The 24,170-nt window shown below is 36.5% G+C and overlaps 1 protein-coding gene across 2 annotated transcripts in view; it reads left to right on the top strand.

Annotated features, from left to right (window-relative positions):
* Positions 1–24,170, top strand: part of DOK6 (docking protein 6) — a 257,151-nt gene that overhangs the window by 109,309 nt on the left and 123,672 nt on the right. For both annotated transcript variants that reach the window (XM_065053042.1, XM_065053043.1), the window contains exon 3: positions 15,689–15,803. In XM_065053042.1, the coding sequence (XP_064909114.1) occupies positions 15,689–15,803 (115 nt within the window). The remainder of the gene's footprint in view (positions 1–15,688; positions 15,804–24,170) is intronic.

Raw genomic sequence — 24,170 nt, 5'->3', positions numbered from 1 at the left:
TATTCCGTGCCATTAGCGTCATGCTTCATATTTAGAAGAATCAGGATCTTCTTATCTCACTCTCTCTCACATCTTCGCCTTCTTCACTCTTTATGTTGGAGCTGGGAGAGGTCTGTTCAGGATCTTTAGATCAGCCTTTGCCATCCTGCCATTTTGCAGAGGTCTCTGGGCCTTTTTTGCCTTTTTTCCTTTTTTTGTCTCTCCAGGATGGACTGTTCAGGACCAGGTGCTGCTTCCTGGGAATGGCTGCTTGGTGTGGATGGAGTTAATCAGGAATTGCATTGACCACCTTTTACTTTCTATTCTGTTTCTTTTATATATATATATATTTACTAGATGTGTGTTAGTATTTTGTTATTTTATTAAACTGTTTCTCTCAATCCAAGTTTCTCCCTTCCCTTTTGATTCTCTCCCCTATGTGGGGGATGAGTGAGCAGCTATCATGGTTGTACTGCTAGCTCAGGTTAAACCATGAGAGATACAAAACAGCTGGGTTCTGCTGTGGAGATTTGCACTAAACTCCCCTTTTTAATGCAAATGTTGTTGAGAAGCTGAATCCTGGATATATCAAATTCAGATTGAAAGTTTAAAGGACACATTTTTGACTTTCATTTGTTTTCACCATGCAGTTTCTTTGTTCCTTCCCTGTCAATAAAATCCACACCTCACAGAAGTGAGGAACGTGTGAAAGGAAATTAATATTTGTGAAACCATCTGTGTGAAATATACATGTGTGATGACAATTATCAAAAAACTCTGAGAGAAATCAGGGTGTAACCAGTATATCATTAAGTCAGAAAAACAGTATGAAGTTATGAGAATCAAAAAAAATTTAGAAAGTCTCTATTTAACAGAATGGTACTTATCATTTATTGTGACCAAGGTGAAAAATAGTTGTGAAAAATCAAATATGATCATATAATTAATACTATGTTTAGCATAATATAAATAGGAGGTGTGCCAATAAGCATAAAGGTCCACTGCCATACAAACGGCAGGAAAATGGTGGACTAGACCTACAGAACTAGAAAGTAATACTCAAGTCTTCTTTTACGAGTCTTCAGTGCTTGACTCTGCATTTTTTTGTTTTGTTTTGTTTTTCCAATATTGTGTGTGTCTATTCTCACTATTCAAGTGTAGGAAGTAAGTATACTACTTAAATAATAGAAATTTATTATGAAAGTTAAAGACCTAATTATCTAGCCTGCTGTTTATAACACTAGTAAAGAAATGTTATATGAGAATTTTTTTCTTAGTGTTAACACTTTCCCTTGAAGCTACTCTAAATTGCTGGAGGAATGTTTACCATTTTGATGTGGAAATGGGAAGAGGTGTTGTCTCTTGTGCAATAACTTTAAAAGGCAGCAGAAAAGTACAAGCATCATGTTATGGTGTACCAGGCAGGGCAGACAGCTTTGTCACTGTAATTTACTTTCTCTTAATAAAGGAAGTTGAAATATAGTAAGTCTTATGAGTACTAAGTTTCACTTAAGGTTTTGATTTGCTTATGGTAAGGAAGGCTTTGCAACGTAAATAAAGAGCAATTTATTATGAAAATTGTTACAAAGCTAATTTTTACTTCTTCATAGAAGGAAATTTGAAATTCAAATCACTGGCTAATTAAGGTTATTAAAAATGCATTAGAGTTGAAAATGAAGCTGTATGTAATTGTCATAATAGATATTCAAAATTAATTTATCTGCAATGACAATTAAGCTAAAAGAATTTTCAAATTATCAGCTAACAAATTTCAGTTAACTTTTGAAGTAAATAAAGTGAAAACATTTCAAAAAGTTTGTCAAAAATTTAATACTATTTCTTAAAAAAAAAAAAATCCTTAAAGAAGGGTGTTGTAGTTTAATCCCAGTCAGAAACTGAGTACCACACAGCTGCTTGCTCACTCCGTGCTGGTGGGATAGGGGAGAGAATCAGAAGAGTAAAAGTGAGAAAACCCATGCGTTGAGATAAAGACAGTTTAATAAGTAAAGCAAAAGCTGCACACCCAAGCAAAGCAAAATAAGGAATTCATTCTCTACTTTCTACCGGCAGGCAGGTGGAAAGCCATCTCCAGGAAAGCCGGGTTCCATCACATGTAGCGGTTACTTGGGGAGACAAATGCCATCACTCCAATCCTCCCCTCCTTCCTTCATCTTCCCCCATATTTATATACTGAGCATGACATCCTATGGTATGGAATATCCCTTTGGTCAGTTGGGGTCAGCTGTCCCAGCTGTGTCCTCTACCAGCTCCTTGTCTACTTGCCGTTGGGGTGGTGTGAGAAGCAGAAAAGGCCTTGACTCTGTGTCAGCACTGATCAGCAGTAACTAAAATATCCCTGTATTATCAACACTGTTTCCAACACAAATGCAAAACAGAGCCCCATACTAGTTACTGTGAAGAAAACTAACTCTATCCCAGCCAAAACCAGCACAAAGGGTTGTATTATTTTTCAGAATCTTTCCTTTTCTTCTTTTTCGAATTAGTGCTCTCTGTTGCTTTTTTTCTGTCTTTCACATTTTTCTCCTAAAGAATTCTGAATCACTTTGAGTGTTTGTGTACTGACATGTATGGGCATGTGCTGAATTTAGGCTTTTTATCTAGTTGATGTATTTTTCTGATGAGCATCAAGAATCTCATAAGTAATACGGTGTTATTAATACTTGCTTCAGAATATACGAAATGCCCCATTTTCAAGAGCAGCAGTAAAGTCCCAGTTTTGGTATTGTTGGATTGTGATGAGGGTTATTTTTTAAGACACTGAGAGACATTTACACCCTTCAAAAATCAATGGGGTAAAGATTTCTAAATAATAGTACATTTGTGGTGGATTTGCTTTTATTGTTTTAATACTTTTCAAAAACAAAATTTATTCTAGTGGATATTTCTGAGGTTGTGCTTATATATGCACAGGCATGGGCTTGTGCCAATGTGCTGTTGTCCACAGCTGGCTCTGGGGCAGAGCCCCCAGCTGAGTCCTGTGCTTGTGTGTGGCTTCCTCACTTTTAGGATCAAGTGAAAAGAGCCAGGAATGGGAAGAGCAAAGGTGATGGGTGTCACTTCTCCACTCCTGGCTAATATAATTTCTCTCTTTCTGAATATAGCTCTTCGTAGTTCAGTGGATACCCTGCATCTGAGAGGCCCTTAAAACCTGTGTCATGAGATGCTTCTCAACCATGAGTTGAATGGTACAAGGGAAGTAAGCCAACCTCTCTCACCTAATTTTGACCCAAGGCTTCCCCACAGTTTCAAGATCTGGACAAAGGGAGCTACAGCCTAAGTTGAAGGCTTTCACAGTTTGAAAGGGATAGAAAGAGAAGTTAAACCTTGGGCTCAGCCACTGCCATAATGTACATCATAGATACAGCCAAAATAATTTATGTGCATGGAAAGCCTACAGTTACTTGTGTCGTCTAAAACTCCTGACCTAGTTTGTTAATGCGGTGAGAGATTTCATAGTTAGGGTTATACCTAGTAGTTTAGCAGGAAGGATTATATACCCATCACTTACTGCATTCAGCAAAGTTACATTTTGTAAGCATGTCTTTGCTTGTAATTTGTTTTCAGATGTAGTCTGTGTTATATAAACACTTATTTTTACTTGAGCTTATCTAACAAGATAAGTTTGGAAATTATTACAGGTCAACCAATTTAAATAAACCATGAGGAAAATTTAAATTGAAGTTTTGGAAAAGTACATTTCTCCTTTTCTTTCTACTTCAAGACCAATATATTCCTTTTAATTAAGCAATACCTTTGGGCCAAAACTAGAAAAGGTCTGGGCATAATCATGTACTTTGAGAATGTTAAAAGTGAAAACTATTAAATGTGGAAAGAGTTTCTAACTGTCCAGTGTATTTTAGTAGCCTCATAAGGCTATTAAAATTCATATAATGATCTAATTCATTTACATGTTCATTGTGAAGTATTGTCTTATTACTCTACTTGGATAATTAAACTGCAGTAATGAAATGCCCCATTTAATTTCTCAGGCATAAGCACAGTGCTACGGTTTGCATACCTAGTAACTCTAACAGGAAGTATGATATTGAAAATATATATATATACTTTTACTGTAGCTGAAATTCGGAAAGATAATTGGGAACCCTATTTTATTTCAGTTGTGAATCATCTTTCCTGTCTGCTATCTCTCTAGTGTGGTGTTATTTTTCAAATGTGAACCTCAGGTTCAAATTAGAGTGTCCTTTTAGTATTGAGGCATTATTTATTTTAAATTTTGTCAACACTCACTTTTACAGAAGGCTGTTTTTTTTCTCCCTTTTTTTTAATTCTATACTAACACAGTAGTCTGATATTCAGTTTGCACATCAAAATGAAAGGTCAAGTTAGAAAACATATTTCAAAGGTTCTTTACGATAGTGAGGAAATGGGATTGGAGAGAACTGGGATTTTTGTATTACAAGTGACTGTCTATAAAAATAGCCTTTGAAGTGTGAAAGTATTTTTTTTTTCAGCATTAAAATCTTAATTAAAATGCTTATTAAGGAAAGAGATGTACATACACATGAACTGACCAGATTTTAACTGTTGCTTTAAAACACCAGGCTACCAGCCAAAACCCAATAATCCCAGTAGGCTGGTTGATTTTATGAATTAGGCAGCAGTTCAATCCTGGCGGTATTTAGAGCGGTGAAGTTAGAGAGAAAGTAAAGAATCTCGACTTGGCAAAATCCCCACTTCTTTGCCTATTAAAGGTAGCTGGTATGACTTAATATGCTTTTTCTACCTTGGTAAGTTTGGTTTACAGACATTGTGAAACAATATAGCATTTAAAGCTAATCAATAAGTTTGGTTCCCACCCTTATTTTTTTTAGATTTCATTGAGGCAAAGTGAAGAGTTTGTGACTGCTTATGTGGTAAGAGGACAATTAGAACAAAACATGAATAGGGGTACCCAGGTGGTAGCCCATATGATGTCAGAAATACTGATATTTAGCAATACTTAGAAATAGTGAAGACTCAAAGAAAAGAGAGAGTTGAGGTAAATATTCAGATTTTTCTCTTTCTGTTACATTTATTTAAATTTTGAGATAATAAAATATATTTTATATTCAGTCTAAATTTACAGAATGTCATTACATTCTCCAAAAGTGCTGAAAATTTTAAAATTTTTCATTTTTTAAAACCTCAATTTTATCTGGAGGGCAAGAAAAAAATTATTCAGTATCTCTCTGCTATCAGACCTATGCATATTTCTTGTCAGCAAACTTCACTTTCTTGCCCTGACTTGATTTATTTTTAACATATATACTTATTCTGTCTGGGTTTGTTTGTTTGTTTGTTTGTTTGTTTTTTAATTATCTATCTTTTCTAGTTAACAGCTAAGATTCTTACTGCTGTTACAGGTGTGGTTTCCCTTTAGTGCTTACAGGAATGAACATGTACCTAGTAGCAGTTTCTTAGCAGTTTCTTAAAACCTTATTCCTCTGGAACAGCAAGCTGGAGACCTGCCCCAGAGGCATCATGTGGAAGTTGATTTACCACTGCTTGGCAAAACTCTTGAGAGTTTTGTTACCGTAACAGCTCATCTTCCAAGGATAAATCTGCATGTAAAGATGAGGAAAACTCTTCTGTTTTCTTTGTGAATTGATTGTGATCCATTCCTCCACTTTTCTTAATTTAGGATTTCTCTTCTCCTTTCTTATGTTCCTCCTGTAATCTTGTGGTTTAAGTTTTATTATTTTTTCAGTGAGTAGGGTTTTCGTTTTTTTCTGCATCTTAATACTTTTTAACCACAAGTCTTGTTTTGCAGTCTCTTGTATCCCTTAGTCCTATTGTTGATTGTCATGTGCTGTTCTTGTGCAGAACATGCTGAAGTCAGTAAAATCTGTTTCACATTGAATACCCATAAAGGTCCAAATAGCCTTACAGATCTATTGGCATCCCTTTCTTAGACTCACAGGTAAATTCAGATTTGAATGGACCTCAGGATGTCTCTTGTGCAACTACTGCTCACAGTAGAGCCAGCTCTGAGGTCAGATGTGGTTACTTGGGGCTTTGTCCAGTTGGGTATTAAAAACCTTCAGGGATGGAGGCCACAAGGCCTCTCTGGGCAGCCTGTCCCACTACTGGGCTTTTGTCATGGTGAAAACATCACTTCTCATATGCAGGCTGAACATCTCTTGTCTCAGTTTATGCCTATTGTCCCTCTTCTTCCCATAAGGCACAACTTTGAAGAGCCTGTCTCTGTCTCCTTGATAACCTCCCTGCAGGCACTGCGTGGCTGTTGTTAGGTGCCCCCAATGCCGTCCCTGCTTCAGGCTGGAGCAGCCACCATCCCTCAACCTGGGATGGGCAGGTGGTCCAGCTCTGGCTTTTCTGGGTGCCCTCTGCTGAACTCGCTCTGGTTTATCAATCGCAACAGGGTCCCGAAACTGGACACAGTATTGTAAATGTGATCTAATGAGTGCTGACTAAAGAAAAAAGTCACTTCCCTTGATATACTGCCTGTGCTTCTGTTAATGCAGCCATTTCTCCATTCCCAAAGGTGTTTATGCTTTTCAGGCAGGACACTGCCTTTTTTTAAGAGCCAAAACCACATACAGCTCTGTCTGAAGCTGTTACAGCTTCTTCTCTGTGGCAATTGTATTTAAAGGATCTGCTGCTAACTGCAGATAGGATGGCTGGAAACTGAGCTGAAGGGAGATGTTTTCTTTCTTTGAAACATTCCTCTCTGTAGTCCCCTCATTTGCAATGGGCCAGCACCTCCTTTTCTCCTTTTGCAGACTGGCAGCAGCATTCAGAGTAACATTAGCATATTGGTGCCTCCTTTGCCCTTTTCTTGCTATGATAGTTAACAGAGCTTTTGCTTCTTACATAGATTTCTTATGACTGTCATGCTGCTTCTGGTTTGAGGTAGTTCTCTACTGTCTGGGCATCACTCAATAGTGTCCCTGCTCCTTGCCACTGCCTTTTGCTCTGTTAAATTACTGCTTGCATGGTATTACACAACAGATGGTAGTATGTGGGCCATTATTAAGAAATAAGAGGATGAACAATTACATTTTGTAGGTCTCTCTTCTGCTTCTATTTTTGCTAGACATAAATTAAATGACAGGAAGGTGGTGCGCAATGCAAAACAGAAATCCATTTATGTAAATTCAGACCTTTTCTTTTGCCCAAACAATTTCCAGGGCTCTGCACAGTGGAAATAACATTCAGTAGATGGAATCATTTCCCTCACAGTTTTTTTATGGGAGACACATATTTGAGATTTTATGAACGATTTTTGTGGTTTTAGTCTTTCTTGGTCCTCCTTTCCTATTTACCGTAGATTTTTTTTTTTTTTTTTGGTAGTGATGTATGTGTAATATGTGATTTGGAAGTAATTTTTATATAATTGTGGAAGAGTTATTTGATCTATTTAAATGTGAAATTTGAGCACCAGAGCCCTAAATTTGTCATGCACATATAGTCTTTACATGTCCATGTAACACAAAAGTGGTTAATGCAGATCCCAGATGTTCAGCTCCCTGACTAGAACAGATTTTTAGTACAATAAGCAAACAAATACATATCCAATGTAGGTCAGTGATGAAGTTTGATGGATTCAAGAGAAAGTGTGTTGAATTGTTCCTAAAATCCTTCCAAAAAAAAATTAATAAGTAATGTGTAAAATTATCTTGACCATTAGAAAGAAACAAATCCCAGATAATCTGAGCCTTTATCACATCAAAGTTTTTTCTAACATAATGGAAGTATGCTCTTGTAAATATTTATGGTTGGCCTCAATGATCTTAATAGTCTCTTCCAACCAAAATTATTCTATGATGCCTTTATTTTACACTTTCAAAAAGAAGACTATAGGTTGCTATAACATGGGTAACAGCCTCCTAGACAGAAAAAATGTGTGATTTTTCCAGTGTAAAAATAAGCTCTTGGCATGGATAAGTAGTTACAGCCAGTGCTCAGACTGGGAGGGTGGGAGAGTTCTGAAATGTCATGTCAAGACAGGTAAGGGCTAAAGCACTTTTAGAGGGATCTGAAGCTTATTACTAGTAATCTATTATCCTATCTCTTCTGGCTAGCCAGAGGGAAATGTCTACTTTAGTGAATGAATCTACCAGTCATAGTTTCCATTTAACACTCCTGAATAATTTCTTCGATCATCAGCTTGTGCCTGTGTATCTTGCTTGGATTTAGGTGATTGCTACCTGCTACTGCAATCTTATATTAATAATTTTACTGCACTTGAATTATTTACTAAGAACATGCAGCATGACTTTTCTGAAATCAGACGGCAACTATTTTAGCTGGGGAGAAGTGAGGTTAGACTTCTGAAACCTATCACAATGTTTTTCACTTCTTTTCCAAGTCTGTTGGCACAGAAATGCACGAAAACTAATTTAGAGCAATCCTTTATTTTTTCTTGTAGCTCAGTCCCCTGGCATCAGGCAGTACTTGGGCATTCTGACACATTAGAGAAAGGAAGCAATTTGGTATTCACATCAAATTTAGGATCTTTGTATAGAAAGGTGACTTCAAGTTCCTTTGAACCTCTCTGGGTACAAATGATTGTCATAAGATATAAGACAGGGAAAATCTTAAGAAAACTGAGGGGTTTGTATTTCTTTTCCCCTAAATGGGGGCATAAGCTCTCTTCTTCCTCTGATCCTCTATCTTTTTGACCATGTAACGTGCAGTTTGTTAACTGTTGGTTCCTTCAGAGGAGTCCTTTCCAACTTTTCCTCTTGCTCTTAAGGTTTATGCCATGTTCTGTATTGTACCTATTTATTTTATTTATTTTCCTTTTTAAAATAAAAAAATATAGAAACATTTTTAAATATAGTCTCAATATAGAGCATCAGACAGCTTTTTTTTGCCCCTCCCACCCCCTGCTTTTTTTTCTTAATGGTTGGTCCACCCAGGTGTGACTAGACAGCAGTCACAAGGTGTCAAGGTGCTGGTGATTATTGATGTTATTATTCCTATATAACATTTACCTAAAGGAAGCAAGTACAAACTCTGAAAGTGGTGCTTTTTTTAGATGAGATGCTATAATAACACAAAACACATGTAAGTTTTGGGCCCATCTGCAGAACAAGATAAATAAAAACGATGAAGATGACAAGTGAAGCAATCTTTGGGGAATTCTTCAGTGCTCTAGGTGTATGAGCAATGGTGACAGAAAACATTTACATACTTGTTCAGTGCTTGATGTTCCTCTGTAAAGAAGTTTTGTGTTTTGGTGAACAATCTGATATTCACCCCAAAAATTTTTGTGCAGATCAAGTAAATTTTGTTTCCTGAACTGCTGATTAACTATTCTGTGAGGTGATCAAAATTCCTGACTGTGAGAGGAAGCAAGTTACAGAAACCAATACTGACAGGTAGTCTGAGACCCTAGCACAATCCTAGCCTAGCTTAATTTCGCAGGAGTGAAATGCTGCCTTTACCAGTCCTAGAAGTTCTCCTGCCTTGTAGCCCTTCAGGGTTATGACCTTTCATCAAAAATTAACCAGAAGTGAAAGAGTTGGATATATCAGATATACCTGTGTCAAACCTGCCCCCCTTCTAAGAAAGAAAAAGAAAACTTTTATATATGAAAAAAAAAAAAAAAAGTGGAATAAAAAAAGAAGCTTGTCAAAGAAATGTTTGTTACATATAAGTTACTATTCTTTATCTTTTCTTCAACCAATGTTCACTGTCATTCTAGAAACCAGAAAAAATGGTTTAGGAGCCTGATACAGCCAAAAATCAAGAAACCACATAGAAAAAAAGTAAGGAAATATAGGTGTGGGCTGCTGAATGATGGACGTATGAGGCAGAAATTATTGATGAGGAGTAGGAGAACTGAGAGATGGGCCAGGTGCTAAGAGTTGCTAACATGTACTACACTGAGCACCATATGGAGTACTGCACTAAGTTATAGCACCAATGTCTAGTAGAAAAAAGAGTGTCTAAGTTAAAATACTGATGTTAGTGAGAGGTTGTAAACTACATAATCATAGCTTAATGCAAAAGGATCTATATAGCCTGCTGGAAGAAATCATAAAGAATAAGGGTAAGGAAGAAAACAATTTGCAAGATTGTTCACTCAACAGATAATATTAGAGATTGTATTTATTATTGAAGTTAGTTTTGTTCCAGAAGGATAAAAATAAGGGGAAATAAAAAAACTGATTTTCAATTAATTTTGTTGTTGTTGTTGGTTTGGATTGTTTTAAATATTTTAGACAAAGTATAATCCCACATTGGGAATATCTCCATCTTTTTTTGCCATAAAAGTCTTACATATGTAATAGCACATTACATTTTCCCTTTATTCTTTTATTCTTACTGTTACAACATTACCAATGGTCTAGGAAGTTACAGAATGCTATTTTGTTCTTGTGAAGAACAGCCATGTTTTAAATGAATTATACTACACTTTGTCAACAAGTCAGTTATGATAGCACAGGGAGCAAATTTTGGTACAATATTCCTTGCTTTTAAAAGTGGTTTTGCCTAACGTACTACTTTTTGATAAATTTTCAATTTGATTAGTCTTCTAAAACCTTCTTGAAGTTTGCAAAGAGATGTTTTAAATTATTTCAAAAAGCTTATGACTTTTTTAGGATATTTTTGTCTTTTTCATAGCTTTGATACATTTTTTGTCTTAAAAAAGCTTCATTTATGTATTTTTTCTATTTTAAAGAAATAATAGATAAAAATTTAAAACATACTTTTAAAAATCACTGAGATAAAGCAGTGTGGTTCCCAAGGCAAAGTTCATTTTTTCCTTCGTACAAAATAATATAAATTCTCAGGTGTTTATTTTTTAATTGCAAATGTTCAGTAAGTAGAGAAATGACTCATACTTCATTGAAATTAAACCCAGAATTCAGGAGTTGATTAACTTCAATTCTCTCTGGCAGTGGGAGGATAGACTTTCACAGTATTTTTACTCTGGCTTCTATCTTTCTGCTCTGATTGTGGAGGGAAACATACAGTACAATTTCAATAAATGAACATGGAAGAAAAAATTCATATATCTATTTGATATTATAAATTACATAACCAATATAAATACTGAGGCACTTATTTGATAATATGGCCTCCCTTGCTATTAGCATCAACTTGGGTTTCTGAGATGTTCACTGATGCATTTTTTTTCTATCAACCTATTGACTTGCGCAACAGGTAAAACTGCTTCTTCAACTTGTGTGTGGTTTGGTGTACATGAGCCAGCAATGTTTTCTTGCTGAAAAGAAAGCTAACGGTACCCTGGGCTGCATTAGGAGGAGCATCACCAGCAGGCTGAAAGAAGCGATCCTTCCCCCTCTACTCAGCACTGATTCAGCCACACCTGGAGTGCTGAGTCCAGTTCTGGGCTCCCAGTACAGGAGTAACATGGACATACTGGAGAGTTGAGTGACGGGTCACAGGCATGATCAGGGGACTAGAGGATCTCTCCTATGAGGAAAGGCTGACAGAGCTGAGACTGTTTAGACTGGAGATGAAAAAGCTCATTCATTATATACTCATCAGTGAGTGTATTTTCTACAGCTAAAGAGTTTAGATAAGGCAGAGCCAGGTTCTTTTTATTGGTGCACAGTGACAGGACCAGGGGCAATGAACAAACACAGGAGGTTCCTTCTGAACATCAGGGAACATTTTTTCACTTTGAGAGTGACTGAGCACTGGCACAGGTTGCCCAGAGACACCATGGAGTCTCCTGTGCTGGAGATATTTAAAAGCCGTCAGGACATGATACCAGGAAACTGGTTCTAGGTGACTTTACTTGAACAGGGGGAGTTGGACCTCAAGAGATCCATTCCAACCTCAACCATTCTGTGATGCTGTGAAATCTGCCACTTTCTGAGATGCACTGACAGGATTGAGGGCTAAAACTCAGTTACTTTTTTCTTCTCTTTTTTCTGTTAGTTTGCCCAGTAAAATTAGTTATTTTTCCTAACTAACATCTGTATCAATTCCCTGTTATGACTAAAACAGTATAATTTCCAGGAAAACATTCACTACTTGTAAAACAAAGCATTTCAATGTAAAAGGTACAATTTTGGTTTTGGTTTTTAATTATCTTCTTTTTGAACTGGCAGAAATATTTTGTCTACCCATGTTAAACCATTAAGGCACTTGACGAGAAAAGAGATATCTCACTCTGTCTCATGATAGTTTGAAATATGTCAATTTTTATGGAAAGATGTACACAAGAGGAATGTGACTTCTGTGTGAAACTATACATAGCTCAAAAACCCTTGCTTTAAATAAAGAAAGTAAAAGTCAGGCTTTGGAAGAGGCAATCCATGCAATTCTCTGCCTGTCACATGGGAGTTGTTAGAAGTTCTGTGCTATCTAGGGAGGCAGTATGACTCCAGAGACAAAGGAAAGTTAAAATGTGTTTAAAACAAAGCCCATTTTCCCCTGCATGGGGCTGGTTTTCTTCACTTGCCTTGTTCAACCAAATCTTTCATATGGATACAGAAAAGCAGGATGTCAGAATTTGATGTTTTCATTATCACTTTCAGACATTAAATTCCCACCAGCAAACAAAATAAAAATCCTTTATTTGCCCATTTTGTGCTGACAATATTCCTTACTGTGAATGATCTAGCATAATAAAAAGTTCTGTCAATATATTATATAAAATGGGCTTAAGGTACTGATCAACAAGAGGACCCATAAAATCATCTTTATAGATGGCTAGGTATGCTTCCCTAATTGTCTGTAGTTATGTTTTGAACAAAAATTACTGTTAAAGTTGCATAGTTTTGACGTCAGGAATGTAGTTTGTTTGTATCTATTATCAAATTTATCAGCACTGCAGGATCTTTCAGTAATCTGTAATGCCTAAATGATAAAGAAAATAATAGATCTCTCTGCTCTCAGAGAGACTGGAAGAAGGCTTGATATGCCTTTTTGTCACTATTCAAAGCATTTCTGTTTCCTTTCCTGCTATTCCAGAGAGACAAATTTCCTTTTTTTAACATTACAAGATTTAAGGTTTGTTTTCTGCATGGTGTGCACAGACACACATGCACACACACATAAAAATACCACTTTCTGTTTCATTTGCTTGTGTTAGAATCATTGAGGTTTTTTCTTCCTATTACTGTTTTCCCTTTTGTATTGCACTGTCAGTTATATTTTTGAACCTTGGAGAAGAAAGCTATGTGCTTCTTTAAATTATTTAAAAAATATAAATTATTTTTAAGAATAACCTGGATTTTTATTTTTTTTTGGTCCCAAATATTTTTTAAATCTTTTACTCTCATAGCCTCTTCTTGTTTAGCAGGACTGGTAGACCCATATCTTCCTTGTCTCCTACTTTGGGCCCTTCTGGGTCTTCAGAATTCAGTAATGACTTCTGGATTTGGTATTACTCCCTCAGGTTTAGAATTCTAGAGTCTTATCTCTCCTCTGTCTACTAATGATCTCTTTTCCTTTTTATGGGATTTCCTTGAGATTAGTGATTTGGGTAAGCCATAGGAGGCCTCTGACCTACTAGATCATTCACCATACATAGATCAGGGAAAATTAACCGTAACATTCTTTAATGGGACATTGGTATCTGTGCTCTTCAACCCTTCTCTTTCCCTCAAGCAAAAAATAGAGAAATAAATGGATTCTTGCAAAGCCCTGAAAATGCATAACCAAAAATAAAATTGTAAGGGGTTAGGAACCAAATGGCAAGGCAAATATTGTAACTGTGTCCAAGAAAAGGGCCAAAAGATCAACCTGGGAAACTACAGGTCTTGCTGACTAGTTTCAGCCCATGGGAAAAGCCATGGAGTGAGTCCTCTTAAAACATTCTTGTGCATGTGAAGGAGAAGATAGTAATTGGGAAGGGCAGCATGGATTTGACAAGGGTAAATCATGCCTGACCATTCTGATAGCTGTCTATGATTTTTCTATGTCACTTGGTACTCAACTTTAGCAACTCTTTTGACATTGTCTTCCACGATATTCTTTTATCCAAGTTGGGATGTTATCATCTATGTGGGTGTATGTCTAGATGATGAAAACCTGGTCAGCTAGTGAGACCATGAAGGTCATGGTTAATGGATTATACTATACCTGGAGGTTGGTAGCAAGTGCAGGACTGCGAGGGTCTATACTGGAACCTCTCTTGGATAGTATTGTTATCAGGGACATGGAGCAGGTAATGGAGCATGCACTCACCAACTGTGCAGACAGCAAATTGGGAAGGATCAATCAATATGTTTTCAGTAGTCAGGCTGACTTCCAGAGACCTGAATGGGCTGGAGAAATGGGCTGATAGAGACCTTGTAAAACTGAGTAAGAGCAATTGCCAGGTGCTGACCCTGGGACAGAGGACCCCCTGTGATGGCACAGGCTTGGGATGGACAGGGTGGGACCACCCCTCGGGGAAGGGCCCTGGGGCTTGGTGCATCAGCCATGAAAGATGGCCAACAGCTTTATGGGCTGTATGACCAGGACCATTGCCAGTCAATACAGGGAGCAATTATCCCCCTCTGTTCAACATTCATTAGATCATATCTAGAGTATCACATCCAGTTTTGCCCCACCCGTTACAGCAAAGATATTGACAAACTGCAGTGAGTTTTGCTGAAGGCTGACAAGAGAGACCCCATAGCAGTCTCCGGTTCTGGTCTGAGGTTTGTCATCGGCACCTACACATTCCACTTCATGCTTTATCTCGGTTTCTTTCCCTGGCTTCTTGATGGCTCTCACTTCTCATGTGCTCTCAATGTTCTTTTGCATATCTTTTCCCCAACATGATCCATTTTTTTTTAATGCATCATATAAAATCTTTATCTCTTAAAAACATTCTTTCCAGCATATGAAAAGGAATGCTAGAGCATTATGCACAGGGAGCATAAGAATTGCAAAACAAAACAAACCACCCACATTCAGTCCATTTGTCTCTAGTCGTAGATGGCCAAACTCATATGGATGACATTTTAAAAAAATGAATTCTGCCCAAGGCAGACGTCCTGCCCAGAAAAGCTAACTATAAACAGATAAAGTTTGCCCAGAGTTCCAAGAAACTGTGAAAAGATTTTATAATGTGAAATCTTAAGTAGTTTAATATAGGCTGTGCTACAAGCCCTGGTTGTAATAACATTTTTCTGCCATTTGTGTTAATTATAGTTGTCTACTTGCATTGAAGGAAAATGGAAATATATTGTTTATGCTGTAAATTTGCAACAAGACTATTTTTTGTTGTTGACAAGCTTTTCTAATATTTGAAAAATAAAATAAAATTGGGAGTTCTTGTGGTGGTGACAATTACGTTTTAAAGATAGATGAAAATCTATCTTTACAAACGTAGTGATACTAATTGGCATGATAATTGAGTTATTCCCCTTAACTAATAAGACACTGCTGTTCCTACATTAGGCTACGTGTTTGATGCAGACTCTGAAGCTGATAAAAGTTACATGAATACAAAAATGGAAAAATATATTATAGAATAATCATAAGACTGTCTTCTTGTCATCGTAATAATTCTTTTCAAGTAGTATTTTTTTAGAGAAGTAGACCATTCACTTTTTGATACATTTTATAGAAAGTTTCACAGCTTTAGACTCCAGTTATTTATGTAGTTTTGTCAACTAAAAAACTTATAAATGTAAATAGCCTTAGGGGCAAAACCATACATTATAGTAAAAATTGAGTAGTTATGGTTAATATTGTTATTTGTAGTATTTATACTCTGACCTAAAATACTTTTCTTTATTTTAAGGTAACTGAGCTGCACAACATCAAAAACATAACGAGGTTGCCTCGAGAGACAAAGAAGCATGCAGTAGCAATTATCTTTCATGATGAGACGTCAAAGACATTTGCGTGTGAGTCAGGTAAGCAATTGGTACTGCATCTCTAGCTTGAAGAAATCAAGTTACACATCAAAGTCTTGCTCAGATGAATTAACTTAAAACACTAGATAGAAATCCTTAGCTTGAAGGTCTCTGTTGTAAACAGGAATTTAGGAGTTTGGGATTTACATTTTGGGGGGGTTGGTAGTTTTTTTGATGGGTTGGGGTTTTTTGTTTTTGGTTTTTGTTTTGTTTTTTTGTTGTTTTTTTTGTTGTTGGTGGTGGTTGTTTGGTTGGTTGGGTTTTTTTATTTTACTTTGAGAGGTGTTGGGAGTATTGCAGAGCTCTTTCTTCCATTACTTATCTTCGACAGCATGCAGATGGTCTAAAGACCAGAGATTTTCAGCTAAACTTGGAAAACTGAGTAAAAAATAACTGTGAAATTTTTATTAAGTCAAGATGTGAAACATTCTTTTACCAAGTTTTGCTATAGGCACTTACTAAAGTAATAATTATCATACCATTGCAAATAAGAGGTAAATACCAGCTAAAACCTTAGGATATTGTAAAGCTGGATGTCAAGCAGTCTGTGATTTGAACAACTACATAGTATAATGAATGAGTTGAGAACAGACTTCAGCATCATGGTACATAATGACAGGTAGTTACTTGTGAGACACTGAACTCTGCACTATTAAAGTGCACTGATTTCTTGTTTGAAAATGCAGTTATACATATCTGTGCCCTAGGCTATATTTTCCCTGAAAAAAAAAGTTTTTAAAAAGAATGAGTAATTTTTTAATTATAATGTTCCTCTTTGTTTAGTGATGTTTTAAACTGCGCATTTTAAAATTATATCTTAAGATTATCATATAAACGTTGCATGGTGTACAATCTAACTTAAATACAGTGAAACAAAATTCAAGAATTGTGAAGGAGGTAGGTTAATAGTGTGTAAGGTCATGAATTACGTGGATTGTGGATTTTGGATCAAGTACTGCAAACATTTATATGTACATCCCATCACAAAATACGGATTGACAGACTTTTGTTTATTAATTTAAATTTAAAAACACACACATAGAAAATCTGTGACTTTCTAGGATCATTTTAACAGATTATTAGATAAACAGTTCAAAATAAATACTTTAATTTCTAATGTGTATAACTAATAATGACTCTATAACATGTTTAAATAACCAAATAAAAACATTTTAATTATATTTCAACAGCACTGTAATCTGTTCTACAGAAACTTTTTCCATTTGCCTACACATGTGTTCCCTGTATTCTCTAATGAAAAGATCTTATTCCTTCTGTAGAAGTACTATGGTGCAGGTATATTTGAAGAGTGACAGCAAATCATAACTTCAGTATTCTTTCACCAAAAAAGGGCAAACCTAAGAAAATTCAGCATGTCTGGCCCATTCACCCCTTTCTTCTGTAACAACCATGATTCAACCCATTAACCTTGAACCCAGTTCTATATACAAGTACCTTAAGGTTCTAACAAGATGAGAGGTATGAGGTGCCTTACCTTAAGGCTATGCTCTATGCCAAAACATGTTTTGAGTGGATGGAGCCTTGGGTGAAGTGACAAAAACAGTGGGGAGCTTGTGGGCAGAGACCAAAGGGCAAACTGACACAGGTGATATCGTAGTAGGTGTCTACTGTAGACCTTCTCATCAACAAAGGTTCTTCACCCAGAGGGTGGTGGAGCACTGGAACAGGCTCCCCAGGGAGGTGTCATGACCCCAAGCCTGACAGTGTTCAAGAAGAGACTGCACAATGCCTTCAGACACATGGTGTGAACTGTGGGGTTGTCATATGCAGGGACAGGAGCTGGACCCTATGATTCTGTGATCCTTGTGGGTCCCTTCCAACTCAAGACAGTCTCTGATTTGAAGATGCTATGATCTGCCTTCTCTGTTTAGTGGCAATGGTTTCTATGGGACAATGCCTAAACTTTTAACAATCTCATGGTGTATAGGGGTGTACGCACTGGGTTTATGGCCACAAATCAGGCCACTTTGGTTAATGCAATAATACCTTTACTAACACCTATTATTTTCCATGGCTTCAGTGGGAAAGAACCACTCAAGTGGTTTTGACTCAGTCAAAAATCTTCAAGAATCAGAGCTGCTTGACCCTGAATTATTTAGGAACCCAAAGTTTCATGATAGCAACATTTTTTCCAGCATGGAGTCTCTAAGTATACAGAAGGAAATACTGTTTCCTACCATCTTGACCTCCAGGGGCAGATCAAAGGACAGTAATGCTGTACATGTTGCAAAAGGTCTGCTGAGCATAGAGTCAATAATTTCTTGGAAAGGAGGAGGAAGCAATGTTCAAAGCTGAGCTGGTTTTGTATTGGACTGAACAATGTGAGGCACAGGTTTTGTCAGAGTTGTACCAGGAAGTGTTTTGAAATAACCGTATAATTTTGGTTTTGATATAATGAGCTGATATCTTTTTTTTCTGTGCAGTCTAAAAGTCCATGTGATGAAAAGTAGCACACTTTTCTGGTACTTAGCTTTCTTAATTATGGAATTAAGCACAGTAAGATGCTATTCTGTTTTAAAATAGGTCTCTAAAGATACAGAACACTTCGGTCCTCCCCAGAAAACCTGAAAGCTGTGATACCAGCCCACTGGGTGTGCAAGCTGGGAACCTATGAGTTTTTACTGAAGTTCCTCCAGATTCTAGGCCCTCAGTTTCCTTAATGTCTTCAAGTCAGCCACTGGCAAGTCTGAGCTCTGGAGGGGCTGTGGTCCCCATATTTCTGTTAGGATTTCAGCAAATTAGTCGTCTGAGGAGCCTCTGGTTTTTGGTAGTCCTCATCTGCTAATGAGTATATTCTGTAGAAAAACAAAATTCCTCCATATGCTTTTGTTATCATCTAGCTGTTCCCATCACTACAAGCAGTGTTCCCAACATCTATAACAGCTGTAGAAATCTGTTCAATTCTGAAGCTCTATTGAAATATTTTGAAGAGCAAACCAGTCTCTGATATTCCAGTTCCCTAATTAAAAGCATGGAGTAACAAGTCTTTAAAGAAGAATTATCCCTCTTCAAGGAGAGAAGGAAGCCAATTGCTGTCACTGTATCTCTTTCTGACATCTGCTGTAGTGGGCAGAGTCTTGTGACTTTGGTGATTAGCAGGAAACATTTTCAAACTCTCTCAGTTACCATCAGAATTGTTTCAATGGAAGTAAACTTATGACAAGTCATGGCTAAATAAATAACATGAAAAGTGGCCTGTAACTCAGACTTAAGACAGACTCTAAAGTGAGAATTCTTCAGACCATGTGAATTTGCTGCCATGCTAAGGTCTCAGTTTCAGCCTCCCTGAAAACCATGTGAAAGTTATTGCTGTTAAGCGAATTTTAACTTTTTTATTATTATTATTATCAAGAATCTTGAAATTGTGAGTTGCTTTAGAAACAGGGAAATGCAAAACTCTTGGGTTGCTAACACATTGAGACTTGACATAAAGTTTGCTCAATGTATAAGAAGATTAAATGGAAGAACAGAATACTGTGAAGAAAAATGAAGCATTTTGGGGAAATTGAGTTTATTTAATCCAACATAATAAAGGTTAAAAAGATCTTACTGTTGTCTTTTAAATACTTGCAGGAGATAAAAAAAGGGGAAGATTTTAAGATACAATGTGACCTTATCACAAGAACAAATACAGTATATATGCCCAGTCTCAGTCTGTGTTGCAATGACCATTCAGACGCAACACAGATTGAAAATTTAGAGGAAAATTTCTAGGAGTTAAATCAGTGAGGTTCCACACAGCCTCACAGAAATTCTTCCCCGTTCCCATGTGGGTTTTGTTTCGGTTTCTTTGGTTGGTTGGTTGGCTGGTTTTGTTTGTGGTTTGTTTGTTTTGTTTTCTGCAGTCCACAGTATATTATCCCACAGTATATTATCCCAGCTTGCTATTGGGTTTGAGGTGCTGTCTTTCCCTAATACCTTAAAAAAAAAAAAAAAAATTGTTGGGGTGGGTTTTGTTTTGTTGTTTTTCTTGGGGTTTTTTTTCAGGTAAGTGTGCTGGCTTTGTGTAGATATAGCTGTGTTCAGACACATATCTGTTGTGAAGCTCTTCTTGCAAGCCTAATATCTGTAATGTGGCAGTATACTTAAGTGTCTGCACTGAGAAAGACATTCTGACATGCCCTGTAAACTCTCTAAATTTCTAGATATGATGCAGTGAGCAATGCCTGGACATGTTCCTGTGCGACCTCACCTAGGCGTTCCTGCTCCAGCAGGGGGATTGGACTAGATGATCTTTTGAGGTCCCTTCCAATCCCAAACATACTGTGATACTGTGTGATACTATGCAGGACAAGCAAGAAAATGAAGTTGGCAGACATGAATACTGAATAAAGCTAGAAGTTTATGGTTATGGAAGTTACTAGCATGGCGAGGATTGTACCTAGCTTTCAAGGAATGAAGTTTCTGGGTTGTACTAGGTCAGCAACAGAGCATATTGGAGCATGATTTTTCTTTTAGTGATGCGGGCACAATATTAATTGTTGCAATTCCCTGGCTCTTTTAGGACCAGTGGACCCACCAGCAGAGGTTTGTGTAAAATTTATTTTGATTTCTAAATGACAGAATATGAGAAAAACTGATGAACTTTTAAACCAATTGACATAACCAAATTGGGGGTTGTCAGTAATATGGATTCAGAGACAAGAGACAAAGTGTATTAATGCGGAAATGTAATTTTGGTGATTTGAGTATAGAAAAAGTAAAGGGGCAAAATCACAGAGAAGTATTAAAACCACAACTGTAAAACAAATGCAGACGTCCCCCAAGATACTGACGTTTGTCTGGCTTCTTTTCAGTACAATGCCCTAGTCTGTATAGAAGTAGATTAATAGAAGTGGTTCATTTCTTTCCAGGCATGCATGAATTGCAGTTCTAGAATTGTTGCAATCAAGAAACATTTTCACTGTTTTTAAGAGGTTATGCTTTGGCATTCCCTCAAAACTGACGCTGTACAAGTCATGGAGAAAATACAACTGGAGTATTCCTAAAGTCAATCAGCTATTCCGTTTGAAACTTCTGGTCTAGGGGTTTATCTATCATTACACGATATTGATATAGCTTAACTGATACTAGTATTCTTGCAGTTATTTTGACTGAATCTACCATTTGAATTTATTGAATTTTTACTGCTGTGTTGATTACCTTGATATATCTCTTACATGCATCTGTAGCATAAACAGTATTTTTCTTCTATATTCTTATGCTTTCAACTTTTTCTGAGTGCAGTCAAACTGTGATAAGTAAGTCTTGTTATAACTGAAAAAAAAAGGTGTTTTCTTTTTGTTGAAAATGAAAGGCTGTTGGTGTCAAGTGGCAATTTGTTCAGCAATGTGGTTTTTTTAGTTCTGTACATATTTTTTTCCTTTTAAATACATTTTCGTCGTTTGTCGATTCATTTTAAAAGGCACAAATTCAATTCATTTTTGTAGTGAAAATCTTTTGGGCTATTGCCAAATTACTACTGATTATGAGCTGGGATTTTTCTTCTTTATAGTTTTCTGAAGCAAAAATACTCTGTGCTTGAAGAGTTTGACACATGTCATTTCACTATATCCTTTGACAGCTAAGAAACCTGGAGGTTTCAGATTAAAATTGCAGTGAAACACTGAGGTTTTATTTTTACCAACAATAGAAATGGTAACATAAGTTTTAAAATCAACCAGTTTAAAGTTCCCATTTTCACTGTTCTGTGAGTTTGAAGCTCCAGGATCACGGAGGTGGTGGAGTTGAAGAACAGCTTCCCAAATGCAGTTTTGGTGCTGGAGAGAGGAATACAAAGTTCACCTTTGGCATGCAGAAACGAAGTCCTATATAGCTGAAAATATTCCGAAGGGTGGTGTATTTCTCTGTTGAAGTGACAGGAGTTGTTATATGAAAATTTATGACCCCACCTTTTCTACTTTATGTTTGTGATTATTTTATTTTGCATACTGAAGGGGCCTTACTTCTGCAGAAAGCACGTGGTTCATTGGTGGTCAGATGCGTGTTTGCACTTCTGCATAAGCCACAATATTTTGAGATCCAAACAAGAGAGTGAAAAGACAGGCATTGCATGAAGTTAAATATGTTGCTCTGGATTCCTATGTTCTTCCTTTTTGGTCATAATATTTGAAACAATATTCACTTTTAGGGCGAAGTTCAGTCTGAGTCATGGTTATAAATGTTATATTCTAAGATTAATATTTAGGATGTAGATATTTTGTCCTAGATAAATAGTTCCCTTTTCATAAATAATTACTTTTATTTCTTATTTTTTCATGTTTGCTTAAAGATATGCATCTTTATTCTGACTTTAGCATTTATAAATTAGAAATATTTGGATTTTGCTCTCATTTCTCATAGTTGGTTGCCTTTCTGTTGGTCCTCATTGTTTTGTTGTTATCTGTCTGAACTATGCTGTTACACTTTTCTGACAAACATTGATAATATGTGTAACTAGCAAATGGGAGGAATGCAGAAAATACCACCCTATATTCAGGTCATAGCCACTGATGGAACAGGTGCTACACAATTACTTTCCATCATTTTCAGCCATGCAAACCATTCTGAAATTAATTAGCATTTTTAAAAAATATAAATTCGAGGAAGACAAACTCCTTTTTTTGTGTGTGGTTTTTGGTATGGTTTGGTTTGGTTTGCTATGGTTTGGTTTTGGTTTGGTTTGGTTTTAGTAGAATTGCCAGCTGCTAAATTTGAAAACAGTAGACACACAAACTGGACATCATCCCTTCAGTACTTGTCCCAGCAGGTCCCTGAGCTGAGAATGCTGCTGTATTCTCAGTTTGTAGGGCAAATGGGGAATAGCAAGGAAACAAGGTTAACTTCTACCTTAGCAGAAGAGTGCACAGGCACCGTAGAAAAATGAGCAGGAAAACTGTAAGATTTCTGAATGTGTAAATCGTAAAAGGTAAACTTAATCCAGGACTGCAATATGGGAAACCCTAAATTTAAGGCTCTGAACGTCAAAACATTTGAAGACTGAATTTTTTTCTTTTTTTCCCTAAAGTTTTGTTACGTTGTTGTGTGTATTGGAGGTATGATAAGCATTCAGTTACCCTTGTTGTTCATATATTGTAAACTTCTCTGAACACTATTTACTAATGTTTAACATAGTGTGTCTAGATAAGTAGAGCAATTCTGCATTATTCTTTCTTCCTGGACAAATATACTGAAGTGCAGGCACTGTATGTGCACTCCTTATCACAGTGTTACCCAAAGGGATTGAAATTTATAGGAAATACAAACTGTTCCCATAGGAACAAAAGTCAAAGATAGCTAAGGTAATAGTGAATAGTTTTAGAGTGTGTGTGGTACTCCACGAGAGTAAAAGAATAGGAAAAAATCTTCCTGCCTGCAGAAGCTGAACAATTTCTGAAGGTAATCAGAAAGCAGCAAGCAGATTTCAGTTTCATCTTGTATATGCTGCAAAGTCAGCTGAATTTTTATTTTAGAGAGACTAGGAGAAATACATGAATCTCTAAGTGACTGCCCTAGAAATTCAGCATATAGTAACCTTTTCCAGTAAGCAGAGTAGAAGTAGGTTAGTGATGGTTAAGTCCAGGGTGTAGCATACGAGGGTATGTAATTGATTATTGGACGTTCATGGAAAGTTTCATAATTGCTTCCTGTTGTTTTTTGTTAGTTTTTTGTTTGTTTGTTTTTTCATAAGCTGCTAAACTTCTGATGAACCTTATAATATCTGCACTCTCCATGTTTTAGAACAGAACGAAGTCTGTATAAGTGTGATGGCACAAGTCCATAAAAACGCAGTCTAAAACCATCGTCTAACATTTGGCTTACAAGGAAAAAAAAAAATTATTAACTTCTGACTGTTTACCTTAAACTGAAATCTACAATTAGTGGTACTTTGTGCACCTATATATGACAAGATTTCTTCATTATCCCATTTTGAGATTCTTAGTGGATTTGAAAAATGCACTGTCATAAAGAAGTGCTAGTCCTAGAAAACAAAGGTTTGGAAATACTGTTTTATCCTTTGTATAAAACATGGCATAAATTAATTTCAATGACATTTAGGATATTTTTTAATCGTAGTGTAAGTGTGAAACTCCAAATCTATTTCTTATCATGTAAACATGTTTATTAAGAAGGTAAGGCAATAAAGCATTATGTATTTGAACGTCTTCATGCTATGTATCCTACAATGTCCTACACCTTGCATTTAAAATATTAGTCTGTTTTGCACTGCCAAAAGGCATTCACGCACAATAATAAAAGTATTCCTGAAAACCGTCTCAGAATCTTGATGAGTTTTATGCATAATATTGCTCATATTTTTAGTTATTAGCAGTTTGCAGAATAGGGAATGGAAATGCAGGTTCATTA

The sequence above is a fragment of the Columba livia genome, chromosome 2 (assembly GCF_036013475.1).
Source record: "Columba livia isolate bColLiv1 breed racing homer chromosome 2, bColLiv1.pat.W.v2, whole genome shotgun sequence".
Classification (NCBI taxonomy): domain Eukaryota; kingdom Metazoa; phylum Chordata; class Aves; order Columbiformes; family Columbidae; genus Columba; species Columba livia.
Note: the sequence above shows the minus strand (reverse complement) of the source record. Positions and strands in the feature narration are given on the sequence as shown.